This window comes from Prenolepis imparis, unplaced genomic scaffold (assembly GCF_030444845.1).
Source record: "Prenolepis imparis isolate NDT839.2.m4 unplaced genomic scaffold, iyPreImpa1.0 SCAF_15, whole genome shotgun sequence".
In the NCBI taxonomy this organism is placed as follows: Eukaryota; Metazoa; Arthropoda; class Insecta; order Hymenoptera; family Formicidae; genus Prenolepis; species Prenolepis imparis.
Genome location: NW_028141173.1, coordinates 3,755,731 through 3,772,745, shown reverse-complemented (window position 1 = coordinate 3,772,745; position 17,015 = coordinate 3,755,731). Strand labels below are relative to the sequence as shown.

General features: G+C 26.7%; 2 protein-coding genes and 1 long non-coding RNA gene across 5 annotated transcripts in view; 1 reads left to right on the top strand and 2 right to left on the bottom strand.

The window, feature by feature from the left end:
• LOC145945944 (uncharacterized) overlaps nt 1-1,843 on the bottom strand; it is a 415,644-nt gene extending 413,801 nt beyond the window's left edge. The window contains exons 1-2 of the mRNA XM_083055254.1: nt 1,485-1,843; nt 1,131-1,171 (exon numbers count right to left, since the gene is read on the bottom strand). Of these exons, the coding sequence (XP_082911380.1) occupies nt 1,131-1,171; nt 1,485-1,562 (119 nt within the window). The 5' untranslated portion in view covers nt 1,563-1,843. The remainder of the gene's footprint in view (nt 1-1,130; nt 1,172-1,484) is intronic.
• Nucleotides 1,844-2,302: 459 nt separating this feature from the next.
• On the bottom strand, nt 2,303-8,366 carry LOC145945948 (uncharacterized). Of its 2 annotated transcripts, none has more exons than XR_014426946.1 (9): nt 8,293-8,366; nt 7,647-7,731; nt 7,415-7,462; nt 6,621-6,666; nt 6,339-6,428; nt 6,142-6,187; nt 3,418-3,511; nt 3,218-3,257; nt 2,303-2,707 (listed from the first exon to the last, which is right to left on the bottom strand). It is a non-coding gene; the product is annotated as an uncharacterized LOC145945948 (long non-coding RNA). The 2 variants fall into 2 exon arrangements; XR_014426945.1 differs by lacking the exon at nt 8,293-8,366 and adding an exon at nt 7,810-7,902.
• A 939-nt stretch (nt 8,367-9,305) lies between these two features.
• Nucleotides 9,306-17,015, top strand: part of LOC145945938 (calcium uptake protein 3, mitochondrial) — a 30,898-nt gene continuing 23,188 nt past the window's right edge. For both annotated transcript variants that reach the window (XM_083055240.1, XM_083055239.1), the window contains exon 1: nt 9,306-9,522. In XM_083055240.1, coding sequence (XP_082911366.1) covers nt 9,313-9,522 — 210 coding nt within the window. In that variant the 5' untranslated portion in view covers nt 9,306-9,312. The remainder of the gene's footprint in view (nt 9,523-17,015) is intronic.

Below are 17,015 nucleotides of genomic sequence, written 5' to 3'. Positions count from 1 at the left end.
TATGAATTTTTCATATCATCAGTCATATAAAAGAAACTGTGAGAGAATAGAGTATATACGGATTTTTTATCAAGTATTTTTACATTCAAAATCTTTTATAGAAATCTTTTATGATTTGATGTGAAAACCCTTTAAGAATTGCTGAAAAGATTCTCTCATTTTATATGACTGATGATATGAAAAATTCATAATTATGCAAACTATATTTCTACACGGAGAATTTTCTCTTAGAATTTACCCTGAAAATCATGGTAATCATGGGACAATACGGTATGGAAAGAACTTTATGAGAATTTCTCTGATTAATATTTATCACAATAAATATAATAATATCTATCACAATAAAATATAAAACATGTTTGATTAATTTTATTAAATTGCATGGTAAAATTACTCAAACATGTTTTATATTTTAACGTGTAGATATTATTATGTTTATTGTGATAAATATTAATCAGAGAAATTTTCATAAAATTCTTTCCATACCGTATTGTCCCACGATTATCATGATTTTCAGGGTAAAGTCTATAAGAAAATTCTCTGTGTACATTCTAAAGAAATATTAATCATATAACAATTAAAAAAAAATGAATTAAAGAGAAAATCATCTATATTTTAATATTTATAGATGTATATAATTGTGATTAATTTCAAAATAATTAATGTTAAAAAGTTTGCTCCGCGACTTAAATATGTGCTTATTTATATATTATTTAATATTCACGTAATATAAAACCATTAATAAACCAATGAATAAACAGATTGTGAAAAATTGGAATAAATAAAACCAAGTTATCAATTAATATGGATGGATTACAAAAATTAGAATAAAAATGATGCATTATAAGAGTAAATTATTACAATTAGAGAATTATTGATAATTACATAATTTATAATTACATTCTCACACATTCACAATTAATTATTAATGTGTTCTATATAAAATGGATTAGATTAAATCTGCTGTGTATTATATAACATATTTGTTGTTTTTTAAAATAGAATTCATCTTAATTAATTATAATCCATCCATTTTGAGGTAACGGAACTACAATCTACAATCTACAATCTACAATACTACAATCAAATATATATAAAACCGCTACCTCGTAATATAAAATATTACTCACCGATCGATGTACAACAGCGAATTTGTCGAAGCTACGTTGATCTGTAACATACAAAATAAAATTTAAATTATAGCAGCGCTTTAAAAATAATTAATATTTCCAAAAATTATTATTGTACGCATTAAATTTTATATTAAATTTTATATGCGTACAATAATCAGTAGAAATATATAATATATTGAATAACTTTATATAAATTTTATAAAGACTTTTTTTTAATATAAACTTTTATGGGATTTATATTAAAAGTATTTTTCTTTAATAAATCTCTCTTGTTCAAATCAATTAAATTTAAGAATAAAATTATGCGTGTGCGCGATTTATAATAAATATTACAGAAATATAAATGCTCACCCTAATGTTGACCGGCCGGCGCCCGATGCCTCTCAGGCCTGCTCCTCCTCTCAGGTCAGGCTGATCAGGATTGTCCATTGTTCCACACGCGATATTTTGAACGACACTCCCGCACTAAACGCGCGATACTTTACACGATACTCCCGCACTTTAACGCGTGATACTTTATACGATACTTCCGTACTAAACGCGCGATACTTTACACGACACTCCCGCACTTAAACGCGCGATACTTTACACGATACTCCCGCAGTAAACACGTGATACTTTGTCCGGGATTCGATTCGTTTTATTGTTAAAATGTCAGAATTAATTCGCTCAATACAGATTTAATTACGATGTCAGACGTATGTGCTTCATTAATAATTAAATTACTATTCTAGCACAGTTCCCTCACCCCTCTTTAACGAATATTGATTAGGAATAAATTGATGTATTTGATATATTTTGATAATTGATATATATGAATAAATAATTGATTTTAACAAATTAATAATATATTTATATTATATATTACTTATTTATTGTCATGTTATTATATTTATAATAATAATTGTTCAGTTATATTATTAAATTATATTTATTGCACGTAAAAAGATTTGAAATTTTTTTATTACGCTTAGGCTGTCGCAAAAACTCGATAATTAATCTTTATCTATCGTTTACTCGCGGCTTGCAACTTATGAATTACGCGATAATGCAACCGGTCATTTCAAAATTAAAAAATAAATAAAATAAAGTAACGCATGTGTAAGACGTTACTTTAATACAATTGTCAAATCAATGTAAAGTCAATTTCAATCAATCATGGATGAATGGGTTACAAAACATTATTTTAAAATCGATATATAACAAATAAATAATTATGATTATGTAATCAATTATACTATTATACAATTCATAATGAATCAATACAATTCATGATTAATGTGTTTTATAAAATAAATTAGATTGAACATACTATGTACAAAATATGTTAGAAAATGCTTTCCGTCCTTTTTTTAAACTGAAATATTATTAATTTGTAATTGTAACCCATTCATTTTGAGATAACGGAAATCTATCTACAATCTACAATCTACAATCTATGATCTATATCTACACAATTTAATCTACACAATCTACACACACACATAAAACCGTTATCTCGTATAATAAACGTTTATCACTTACACACCAATCACAATACCAGAGTTGACTGCGGAGTTAAAAAAGTTGTTGATCTGTAACATACAAATAAAATATAAATTGTGGCAGCGCCAACAGTAATTAATATTTTAGAAAATTATTATTGTATGTATTAAATTTTTATATTGTAATACATTTTTTATATTATAATTAAATTTTATATTTAATGCGTATAAAAAGTACTATAAATAAGAACTATAATTAAATAAATTATGTTGTTCTGTAAAAAAAGAACTTAATAAATTAACTTAACTTAAACTTGTATTACGTTTAAATATGTTTATTATTTTTTAATATAATTTTTAAATTAATAAATAATTTTTAGAAACAAATAATAAATAAGATATTTTACTATGACATTTATTATTGTATGTATGCAAATTTAAATGCAAACTTTTACGCATTAATAACTGTTAGGAAAATATTTTAAATTATTTCATTTATTTCCAATATTTATAATCTGATAGATATATTTTATGCATATATATTTGATAAGTTTTCCTAAATCATTAATTTATAATTAAAATAGAAAAGTTTATACTCACTGGTGTGCGATTCACAGCGGCCGATTTACACAACGTTGATCTGTAAAATACATAAATATATGTATATTTAATCTAAATTAAAACAAGTATTCAAATTATATTCAGTATATCTCGAAAGATAAATATTCTGCGCATTAAAATTTTTTTTTTATTAAATTTTTTACGAACAATAATAAAATAATAAATAATAAAGTATTAACCTCATAATTTTTTTCATTGCTTCGCCATCGCCTGATGCTGCCCGGGTCTCCTCCTCTCTTATTTCACCATTGTCGCTCTTGCTAGGCACACTCACTAGGAAAAACGATTAATTACAATTAAGCCCGCGCTCTTACAATAGCTCTGGATATTAATTTCGCGGAAGTTACAACAAATCATCGATACTCACACATTTTTTCGTATGTAGGAGCAATTTTCACCAAGTTCGGTTAGATGAACTATCGGTTAAAATTAGCAGGTTGACCAACACAAGCATTCATGTCTATGAATGTCATGAATACTTTTATCTATTGGCCACCCTGCTAATTTTAATTATCGGTTCATTTAATTAAATTTGATAAAATTGACCCTTATGCGGTCGAGAATATATATGGTTTTAATATAAGACAAGTATTATATAAATAAATATCATGAGAAACACACATACATATATATAATTATTTATGTAAATTCCTCTATCGCATCAATACTCACTTTACATGAATATAATAAAATCAGCGAAATATTTGAGCCAAAGTCGGTGTTCCGCTACACTTGCTACGAGTTACTTAATCGTACGAATTAAATAATTGCACGAAATGTGATACTCATTAATCACAGAGAATGATCTCGTAATACTTCTCGCAATCATGTCTCGAAATATGCATAACGAATATGAAGCGCGTCGCGTCGCTGCCTACCTGTCCAAATATCGCGAATGAAAACAATGTGATCGTGCGTAAACAACACGTCTCACGTCACTGAACACCGGATTTATGTGCTACGCGGTCGAAAATTATTGAAATATAATGTCAGATATGGCTACTCACCATTTAAACGCGTGGCGATTCAGCATCGGTCCGTCCTACGTTCGCGACATTTTTAACCGACTATGCAATAACGTCAGCAACTTCACGTTGATTATAACGCGAAAGCGACGCGGAAGCGCGCGATGTTCGATATCTCGATCTCTCGATATCTCGCTAGACCTCGCATGCGCGCGAACAACAATTTTTAACAATTATTGATGATCATGCAATTTATCTACTCCGCGACTAAATATGTATTTACTTTCATGTAATTTTGTTCTTTTTCATGTAAAATAAAATTTTATATAATATAAAATTATCAATAATAACCAATAATAAATATATGAATGGACAGATTATGAAAAATTGAAATAAAACTAGCACTTTATAAGATTAAAAAACATTTATTAATAATTAACGCGTTTTCATCAAATGGATTATTTGAGTTATACTCTGCTTGTATTGTAAAAGATTGTAAGAAGAATTTGTTATTTGTGTTTGTGACATGTACACATTAAAAATTATCTAATATTATTCTTTCTCGTGTATTAACTTATATAATATTTAACTTATATAATATTTAATCCTGGAGAAATATAAAAAATAAGATCAAAAGTACAAACTTCCAATATAATTGAGGAAATATTTGAAAGAGAAAATAAAATAACATAGCTAACATCAACATTTTTCCCTATAGTATTATATAAATATTTATTTATTTTTATTTTATTTAATATATTACTATATTAATATCTTGCTCCACTCTTTATTTTGATCCAATCTTCATGAGATGTGAATACCAAGAAATAGAAATAAAAAAGCTCTATTTTCTAAAAATATCAATTTTGTACTTTAATGTTCCTTCTTTCTTTTTTTCTTTTATTTTTCATAATTTATTTAATTAGAAAATTAGAAAATTTAATTAATTAAAATGTAATTTTGAATAATTTCAATGTATTTCTAGATAATTATAATAAATAATAATTATAATAAATTATAAAATAGATAATTATAATGTATTATACTTGAAAAAATTTATCAAAATAATATTATATTGATATATTATATCTTCAGAGTGTTCTTATCTCTTGTTATTTTCTGAAAATCCTATTTATATAGAATGATTGATAGAAAGTTTAATATCTATATTTATTTCAATTTTTATGTATACAATATAAAAATAACTTTTTTCTAGCAAAAAAAGTATAATATCTATATTTATTTCAATATTTTTATGTATATATAAAGATAACTTCTTTCTAGCAAAAATTATTTTTCAATATTGTAAAATATTACTTTATATCAATCATACTCAAGCTGCAGAAATATTTTTACAAAATAAATGAGCAAACTGATTAACAATGCATAAATAAATAATGTCCAATTTATGACCTATGTATATGTACGCATATATTTGTATGCACATTGATGGGTTACGACACATATATTCCAGGATTAAATATTTGGTCTATTTTTTGTCCTAATCTGTCCATTTTAAAGCACAATGGATTTGTGAAATATATATTTCAATAATATTTCTTTATATTTTTAACTTAAACTTTTAATATTTTTAAATATAAATTTTTATTATTCTTAAGTATGTAACGATGGCATCCCCCATCGTTACAAGTATAATTTCATAAAAATACCTAATGACTTTTAATATCAAGTAGTTTACAGAAACGAATAATAAATAAAATTTTACTATTGCGTTTATTATATTACAGCTTTAAATACTTTTATATATACTATAACTTTACATATATATAACTTTAAAAACTTTCATATATTAATAATTGTCAGAAAAATTGTTTAATTTGTTTTTAGTATTTGTCATCTAATAGATATATTTTATGTATCTGATAATTTTCACAAATCCATTACTTCATAATTAAAATAGAAAACAGTTTAGCTTACCGATGCGATGCACAGACAGAGTTACACAGCGTGCTACAACGTTGATCTGTAAAATACACAAACATATCTAAATTAGAGCAAGTCTAAAATATATTTGTCTAAAATATTTTGAATAGTAATTATTGCGTGTATTAATATATTAATATATTCCTTTAATTAAACTTTATTATAAATAATAATAAATAAATTATATTTACCTCACAGTTGCTCAATCATCATTTGATACCGTCCCGAGTTCTTTCTTTTTCTCAGGTTGTCGAGGTCTTCAGAGATTCTTCTACGTTGATCTGTACAAATTAAATTCAAATTGTAATATTACTCAAAATAATTAATATTTAAAAATATTATTATGCATTGAATTTTTTATTTGATGCATATAATATGCGCAAATATAATTAAATAATTTCATAAATTCTATAAATTTTGATTTAATATAACTAATAATATACAAATAATAATACTTTAAGATAGTTCCACACCTGATGCTTCTCCCAGATTCTTCTTCTTTTCAAGTTGTCAATTGATCTGTAATAGAATTCAAATTAACTTCACTTAACTTTATTAAACTTTTATTATTTTTTAATAGAATTTTAATATTAATAAGTACTTTATAGAAACATTTAATAAATAAGATGTTATTATATTTATTGCCATAGCAAATATATATGCAAATTTTTATCACAGAAAAAAAAGAAGTGTCAAATCAGTACTTATATATACTCGTATATACGCAACAATAGCTATAATCTTCTTACAAAAGTTTGCGAAATCTTAAATTTCAACAATATTACAGTCTTATTTCAATATTATAAGTGTCATCTGACGAAAAATATTAATCTTATTATTTAAGAATAATTTTCTCGAATGGAAAAGAAAAATGTTGGATAGAAAACATATTTTCATATAAAATAATATATTTTTTCATATTCTTCAGATGACACTTATAATATTGAAATAAGACTGTAATTTAAAATTTAGCAAACTCTTGTAAGAAGATTATAGTTATTGTTGCGTACATACGAGTATATAAGTATTGATTTGACACTTCCTTTTTTTCTGTGATATGTATTAATAATTGTCAGAAAAATATTTTAAATTGTTTGATTTATTTCTATATTTATAATCTGATAGATATATTTTTGATACGTTATCCCAAAATCATATATATTTAAATTGATACGTTTTCCCAAAATCATTAATTTGTAATTAAAATATTTGATGTTTTCCTAAAATCATTAATTTATAATTTAAATAGAAAAAAAATTTAACTCACCAATGCAATGCTTAACGTCCGATTTACACACTGTAATACAGTGTTGATCTGTAAAATATACAAATATATATATATTTAATCTAAATTTTTAAACAAATATCCAAAGTATATCAAAATATATCTTGATGAATAGTAAATATTCCGCGCATTAAAATTTTCCTTTTATTGAATTGAATTTGTTAAATTTATTATTTTTTTTTTTGCAAATTATAATAAATAATAAATTATTAACCTCTCATGATTGCTTCGTCATTGCTTGATGCCACCCGGACATCCTCCTCTCTTATTTTATCGTTGACGCTCTTTCATGGCACTCACTAGAAAAAACAATTAATTACAATTAAGTACGCGGTCGCAAGAACTATTAATTACGATTACGCGTGTACTAATCATACCTGAATACCTTAAGAAAGCGCGCAGCATTTTGTACAACGTAACAACACTTGCAAGTTTAACTAATGCAACGCGTACTTCATTATAGTGGAAATATAACGAAAAAGTGCGCGAAATTCGCGAACTCGAACACTAGTAATATCCCTAAAATCTAACCTCGCATGCGCACCAACATCGCTTGTCAAAAAAAAAAAAAAAAAAAAGAACATCTTGTAACAAATTATCGATAGGCAATAATTATTTATACGCTACGCGATCGAAAATGATTAATATACATCTTTAATACATGACACAATTGTTGTAAATATATATTGTATTATGAGACAATATATGTGATTTACTCGAGCAAAATATTTCGATCGAAATTTGTCTCTCGTCGGTGCTTACGCTTATATACTTACGATTACTCAATCATACAAATTAAATTGCGTGATATGTGATATTCATTAATTAGTTATTAGAGAATCATACCGTATAATACGTACCTCTCGCAATTGCGTCCCGAAAATTAATATGTAACGTACGGAGCGTGTCTCGTCGCTGCCTATCTGTGCGAACGTCGCCGCACATGTGATAACAGTGTGACCGCGCGTAAACAATAGCACGCCGCACATCGCGAATGTCATCGTGTTTGTATTAATTATATTAATACACATCCGCTGTAAAATATGCATCGTATAATAAACGTATGCCAAATATTCTTTTCCTTTTATTTTAGATTAATTTTGATGAACTCTCTGTTAATTAAGCAAGTATTTAATCTCGCGAGTAGAGCTCGATCATAATTATCTGCACTTTTTTTGCACTTTGTCGCTTTGACCGTCAATTAAAAATCACAATTACTCGTATTATTATTTTTCGTCGAATCTAGCACACGAATGGGATATATCGAATGGGCCAATTAATTTGATGAATAATTGTGTATAAAAAAATCTAATGGATTTTTTAATTAATTAATTGATGTATGCGATGGATTAGTTTGTTGAAGGTAGAGTGCGCGAGCGAGCTAAAAAAGTAATATAGCAATAGATCTATATTTTTATATCTCTATGGTTGTTGAATCGAGTGAAGTTTTTGCCGCGTAAATTGAACTCGGAGTACGAATTATTGTGAGATAAATATATGATTTTAAATCATAAATCTCGAAGTTTATATAATATTAAGACACATATAAAAGCAAATATGATTATCAATAATATATGTACGTGACATATTTAGCAAAACTATTTAAAAATCTTATATTTGCGCTCAAAAATTCTTAATACCACGGCAGAAATTATATTAATTTTAAAAGTTATAAGTAAATTGGCTAGAAATACCATGCTAAGTATTTAATTATAAATTTAATAAAAAAATATCTTTAAAAAAGATTAAATCTCTAGACGTCTCTCGTATCGTTCGTCTCCCCGGGCGCAAAAAATTCTGACGACGGCCCTGGCCGGCGTAGTAGGAGAAGCTCTGACGTCACGAGGCATGCGCGCCGCGCGCCGATCGAGGTACTCAAAATGGCGACGGTAGCCTGTATTGTGTCGCGGCGTGTCTTATCGTACGCATATTTTCGCGATGTCACGCGAGTGTACGCATCGTGGCGTGTTAACAGTGGCTTCAGGAGATTCCGGAAAGGCACCGAGTTGCTGGCCACCGCTTCTGTCACCTTCTTGCTGGCGCAGCAGTATCTACGACCCAAAGTGGTGCATGCGTTGAAACCTCGCAAAGTGAGTACATATACATACATGATGTACATTAGGAATTACGACGCAGGCTAGCCGGGCTAGCTTAAAATCTTGCGTCATCGTTGCGCATTAAGGGTTTGCGAGTAAAAATTGTTGTAATTGTTGCCGACAGAATCGTAAATATAAGTCAAAATGTAAGTCGAAGACACAGGTCAACACAAGTCGCACAATGACGTAAGCATGTGTACGTTGCAAATTCAAAATGTCCAAGTTTACAATTTTATCTCTCTCTCTTTCTCTCTCTCTCTCTCTCTCTCTTTCTCTCTCTCTCTTTCTCTCTCTCTCTCTCTCTCGGTAACGATTACAATAATTTAGACTCCAGAAGTAGTGGCGCCAAATTGAATGTCAGTTATGACAGTCACGTGGACTGGATACCCACGTGCGCGTGAATGAACGGTATTATGTAATGAACGTTGCATTTTCTACGAGAACGGTGTGTAATAACGCCTTTTATTTATTGACCTTTTTCGATCTATAATAAAGATTGATCTGTATAATCTATAATAAACATTAATTTTTTGCTTTTTATATATATTTATTAATAAAATATATTTTATTGACAATTTTATATTGATACGTTTAATTAATATATTGTTTTAATTTATAATTAAAATTATTTAACATTTGAATTTCTCATTTTTGAAAATTAAATGACAGATTATTGTATCAATAATTGTAAGTTAATAATAGACCTATAGTTAATATAATAGATCTATTTTTTGTCACACTTTCACAATCGTTCTGTGCTTTTTTCATCAAATGCAAAGAATACATTTGACGTACATATATTTATTTTATTTTAAAATAAAGTATAAAAAATTCTAATTTTAACCTTGTAATAGAATAATTGAAAAGTATTTATTTTTCAAATATTTTGCGGTAGGCCAGTTGCTACATTTTCACAATGCAATTTAATTTTCGTACAAAACTCGTGTAATAAAAAAAAATTACCAGCATTTTCATTTTAATATTAAGCCAATTTTTTTCATATACATTATAGGTTTTTTTAAATATTTATTATTGAAATGGCAAAATATTTTTGAGAACGTATTAATTATAATACTTCAAAAAATGTGCACAGAAGGAATTTTCTCTTAGAATTTACTTTGAAAATCATGATAATCGTGGGATAATATGGTGTGGAAAGAATTTTATAAGAATTTCTCTGATTAATATTTATCACAATAAAAAATAATATCTATCACAATAAATTACTATATATGTAGTAAAATTGATCAAACATATTTTATATTTTATTGTGATAGATATTATTTTTTATTGTGATAAATATTAATCAGAGAAATTGTCATAAAATTCTTTCCATACCATATTGTCCCACGATTACCATAATTTTCAGGGTAAATTCTAAGAGAAAATTCTCTCTGTGTGATTATTTCAAAACTATATTGTGCGATTACATTTTTTTTTTACACAGAATGACATAAATAATAAACAGAATTTTTTTTGTACTCGTATGATACTTTGGCTAATAGTTGAAAAACAAATAATACGAATATGCAAAGGAAGAAAAATGAAAATTTTGGGAATCTTAATCTTAACCCTTAACTTATATATTCATTAGTCACATTTTATTTATACACAGAGAAAATTTTCTCTTAGAATTTACCCTGAAAATCATGGTAATCGTGGAATAGTAAGATATGAAAAGAATTTTGTGAGAATTTCTCTGATTAATATCTATCACAATAAAAAATAATATCTATGCACAATAAAATATAAAATATGTTTGATTAATTTTACTAAAAGTATAGTAAAATTTACTACAAGTATAGTAAAACTAATCAAACATATTTTATATTTTACAGTGATAGATATTATTTTTTATTGTGATAAATATTAATCAGAGAATATTCTTTCCATATTGTCCCACAATTGTCATGATTTTCAAGGCAAATTCTAAGAGAAAATTTTTTCTGTGTATAGTTTTATTTATACACAGAGAGAGAATTTTCTCTTAGAATTTACCCTGAAAATCATGGTAATCGTGGGACATGGAAAGAATTTTATGAGAATTTTTCTGATTAATATTTACACAATAAAAATAATAATATCTATCACAATAAAATATAAAATGTTTGATTAATTTTACCAAGCAGTTTAGTAAAATTAATCAAACATTTTATATTTTATTGTGATAGATATTATTATTTTTATTGTGATAAATATTAATCAGAGCAATTCTCATAAAATTCTTTCCATACTATATTGTTCCACGATTACCATGATTTTCAGGGTAAATTCGAAGAGAAAATTCTCTCTGTGTATGTACAGATAAACAGATATTTTAAATATTATAATTATTATATATAATTTTAAATCTCTCTTTTTTTATCTCTTTTTTTCTTTCATTATAATGTTGATAATGATATCTCTTTGCATACATATTTTCAAATTATTTAAAATATTCTGCGATATCATTGATGATAGCGAATCGTCCGCAGGCGAATAAAGAGAAAACAAGAAAGAGAAAGAGAGAGTATTTTTCGGCGCTTTAAAAAAGAGTTTTTGGGCCTCAAGAGAGGTGCTCGCGATTGATCTTGGTCGATCTTCGGTCGTGAAAGACCGAACGTGTAGGTATGTTAAGTTAATAACATGGCCCGGAGGAAGCGGATCAGCTTTTGTGTCAAACGATCTTCAAGTATACCGGCGCCACGCCCTCCAACCGATCACATAGTCGATACGACTACGGTTTAACCAGGTCTGATCTTTCAACGTCTCTATTACGACCTGAGAATCCCGGGATTCTCCCGAAAAGTCGACTATAGACATAGAGAATTAAATCATGAAAAATTACATTTAGATAACTTTTTTTTTACACAGCATCTTTAAAACAACATATATATAAATATTGAAAAATATAGAATTTCTATATAAATATAGAAAAAAATGCATTATAATTTGATACGAATGATAAAAATATTTATCGTTTAATATTTAATAAATATTATTAATATTAATTAATTTTAATAAATATTTGTCTCTAAAAATATACATGTTTCTCCAGAAATAAATTAAAAATTAAATATTCAGCATCTCACCTTTGATTCTTATAATATAATTATAGATATAAGTTGGATAATTTAAAATTAATTGAAATAATATTTTTTTAGTGAAACATTCAATTAAATAATCACTTTTAATAATACTTATTCAATTTCTATCAATATTCCGATCTCAATTTTATATAAAAATTCCATAATTATTTATTTCTCAGTTTATAATTTATTTTTTTCAATTTCTAATCAATTTTAAAAATATACGCGCATACCATAGTTTAATTTCGCGTCTTCAATCACGGATTACCATTAATACTTTGAAACTTTTTTCAACGAGAAATTTCTTAATCGTCCATGCTTGCAAGTTAGACGTTAACATACGTGTTTCATCGATCATGCGATGTTTGTGAGAACATACCGGATGTCTTTTTTCTAAGGAATTCTAGATTCTTTGCCTTATAAAATGAGACAGATAAATGACTGGCGTTTTGCGCCATAGTTTGTATCCACAAGCTGTGTCCGCAAATGCAGATGCACACGGCTCTTTACGAGACACCCTAATTTGAGAATGCATGTATCTCTAAACTGCTTCCTTTCCGCACCTCGTTACGGCACATGTATCCATCAATTACTCCGTGAGAAGCATGGGAAAGTTGTATCGAATATTTTTGACACTTTTATATTATTTATGAGGTAATTTGACGGGATATATCTTCTAAAATTTTCACGCGGTTCATATTGATTTATGATTAGCATGCAACTATAATGTACTTTTTAGAAAATATTATATAAAATATATTTTTTTAAAGTTCGATATATGTTTGTAGATTTAGATATTATTTTTTAATAAAAAATTTTAATATATAATTTAATTTCGTAAGATTAAAATTGAATTCAAATCGCATAATGTCTCTATCGGATGTTTTTTCTTGCAAATTACAAAAAAAAAATATGAAAAAAATATTGAAATATGTATAAAAATACAATATAATTATAAAAATTGAAAAACACATTCTCGTGAAATAAGTTTAATAATTAAATAATTTATAATTATTAATATTGAAAACATCGAAAAATAACTATAATGATCTTTTTGTGCTTCTATTATTCTTTTTTAGAAAGAATAGCCATTAATAAATAAAAACGGAAAAATCTCATGTTTTTTCATCTTGTTTGCGACTTGTTTCTTTTTAATCTAATTAGAAATAATCTTCTAATCGCGATATATATAGAGTCGGTATCTTTCTTTCTTTCAAAATTCAAAACGTACACGGAGAGAATTTTCTGTTAGAATTTACTCTGAAAATCATGCCTAATCGTGGGACAATATGATATGGAAAGAATTTTATGAGAATTTCTCTGATTAATATTTACCACAATAAAAATAATAATATCTACACACTAAAATATAAAACATGTTTGATTAATTTTACTAAACTGCATGGTAAAATTAATCAAATATATTTTATATTTTATTGTATGATAGATATATTATTATTTTTATTGTAATAAATATTAATCAGAGAAATTCTCATAAAATTCTTTCCATACCATAGTGTCCCACGATTACCATGATTTTCAGGGTAAATTCTACGAGAAAATTCTCTCTGTGTAATAATTGTTCGCGTATAGATCCTCATGGTACACGCATCCGATAAAATTGGTTTATGAGACACTCAAACGTGTCCCGTCATCTCACTGACTTGTACAAGAATCTTAAAGACATTCTTTGACTGTATAGCTGCCAAGAATTCGGCGAGAATAGGACGTTTGCAGGACTGCCAAAGTGTCGTGGTACATGAAGTGGTGCACGTCCGCACACGATTTATGCGAGATATCCAAATTACTTCTCGTGAATAGTCATCAAACATACAAATACGATACACGGAAATCATATGTAAATATGATAGTAACTTCAATTAATTTCATTTAAATGATACCGATATATAATTTCTGTAAATTAAATATTTTATTATATAAATGAGAACAATGATAAGGAATCTAAATGACAAATTTTATAATAATGAGCTCTAAGTCAATTTAAGATTGTTTTTTATACGATTTTATATTAGTTGTAAAAGCAAATTTACATTATTTATTTATAACAAAAAACAACATTATTTATACTTAATTTATAGTTTTCGTGTTCCTTAAATAATACAATATTATTGAAAGAAAGAAAGAATGTGTTAAATATTGATTTTATCTTTTTTATTAAATAAAATAATTTGTGACAAATTTTATAGCAAACTAAAATAATATCTATTAATGGTTATTTATTTAAATCAAATTTTAATTTGCCAAACGTTTCGAATTATTACATCATACAGCTATATGATTTATTTTGAGGGGATTTATAGTAGACCATCCTTACTCTATTAACGTGCGATTGTAATCATGTGTACGTAAATGTGTAATATGAATACCATTGCATTTTTATATTTAGTGCATACATTTTTTTAATTTACTATGGAGAGAATATTTATTTAGTAAAAATAGATAGAATTAAATAACCGCACACTCGATGATTGTTCTATTCTAAATTTTATATTAACATTCTTAAATTGTTTTTTAATTAATATTATTGTATCTTATAATTTATTAATAATTGTGTAAAATATAAAAATAATATGTTAAAATAATATGTTAAAATAAAATGTACTTAATAAAGTATATTTTCAATTAAGTTAAAAAATTAAGCCGGGAAACGCATTTTACGATGCAATTTAATCTCGAATTTAATACATAGCTCAAAAACTTCAAAAAGCGAATTATTAAAATTTATATCGGGAAATAAGAATTCTCTATCGGGTAACAGAAAACGTTCAATATATCACGCATTATTACGAGATACGGCACGACGTTATCGTGCATTACGTATTCAGGGGCTTGTTTGACGAGCGGTTTGCGGTAACTAATGGACCTGATCTTCTTCTATTATTACCTTCCATCGAGATCCTCCTATTGACAATATCCGAATCCTTTTGGATCAAGATTCATTATAGGGAGACTCCTGCAGTCACATATGTGTGGGAAGATCAGAGTGTATAGCATGACTCAGAAATGTTTTTTTTTTTCTAATGAAAAAAATTTACATGTCCAAATATTAGTCCGTAATTGGATCAACCTTTTTCGTGATCGATGTACCTTACACTAATTGGATCATTAAACTTATTTGTTCGAATATAAATAAATATATGTTTTATTCTTTAAAAAAAAAACATGAATTATATGATTTGATTTATAGAACGTGATTATACGTCTCAAGAGATTACTGCCACTTTTTAAATCTATTAATTTTTTAAATAACTTACATAGAGAGAATTTTCTCTTAGAATTTACCCTGAAAATCATAGTAATCGTATAGGACAATATGGTATGGAAAGAATTTTATGAGCATTTCTCTGATTAATATTTATCACCATAAAAAATAATATCTATTACAAATTACAATAAAATATAAAATATGTTTGATTAATTTTACTAAACTACATAGTAAATTTAATTAATCATATTCTATATTTTATTGTGATAGATACTATTATTTTTTTATTGTAATAAATATTAATCAGAGAAATTCTCATAAAATTCTTTTTATACCATAGTGTCTCATGATTTTCAGGGTAAATTCTAAGAGAAAACTTTCTTTCTATATAGAAGTGCGCTATTCTTGAAGAAAAACTCTTCAAGAAAAATTCTAACATTAAATATTGTTATAAATTGAAGAGTTTATATATACAAATTTTTATTAAAATAAAATCCATTTGAGATTGAATAAAAGAATATTTTATTTGATTTATTAATTGAATTTTTATATTTTAATTTATCAATTTTTATTTTTAACTATCCTTATCTATACGATTCAAGAATTATATAATTTAAAAAATGTATATCTGTTCTATTTATAATATACAAAATATAAGAAATGATAATTAAATTTGACATTATGTATAAAATATGGGTCTTTAAATTTATTTGATATTTAAAAAAGTGCTGATTTTTTATCCTAGACATATAAATAAATTTCCAAAATGTTAATGCCTCTCTTTTAAAATGAAATGTATGTATTGTGAGCGATTCATCTTTGCCTTATAAGCATCCATTACACACTCATTTTTAAGATTGCTCTAAAAGTTACGCGCCATTATTCATATCACCATTTATGTACACATTTATGCAACCTTTCTCCCTTTCGACGTGCGCGGCGTGCAACATCGTCGTTCGTGTACCTTCGAATAATTCGAACGCGAGAGAGTGATCGATCGACCGCGTACACCTTCGTATTATCGACGATAAACGATAAATCAGATCGGAGCTTCGACGCTACACGATTAAGGACCTCGACGAATCGTCAGGGCGCGCACGTGTGTGCACATGTTGCATCCAATACGATGCTATTCGATACCGTTCAGCTTGTCGATCCCTTGAGGGAAGTCGAGAACAGGAAGGATAATTAAC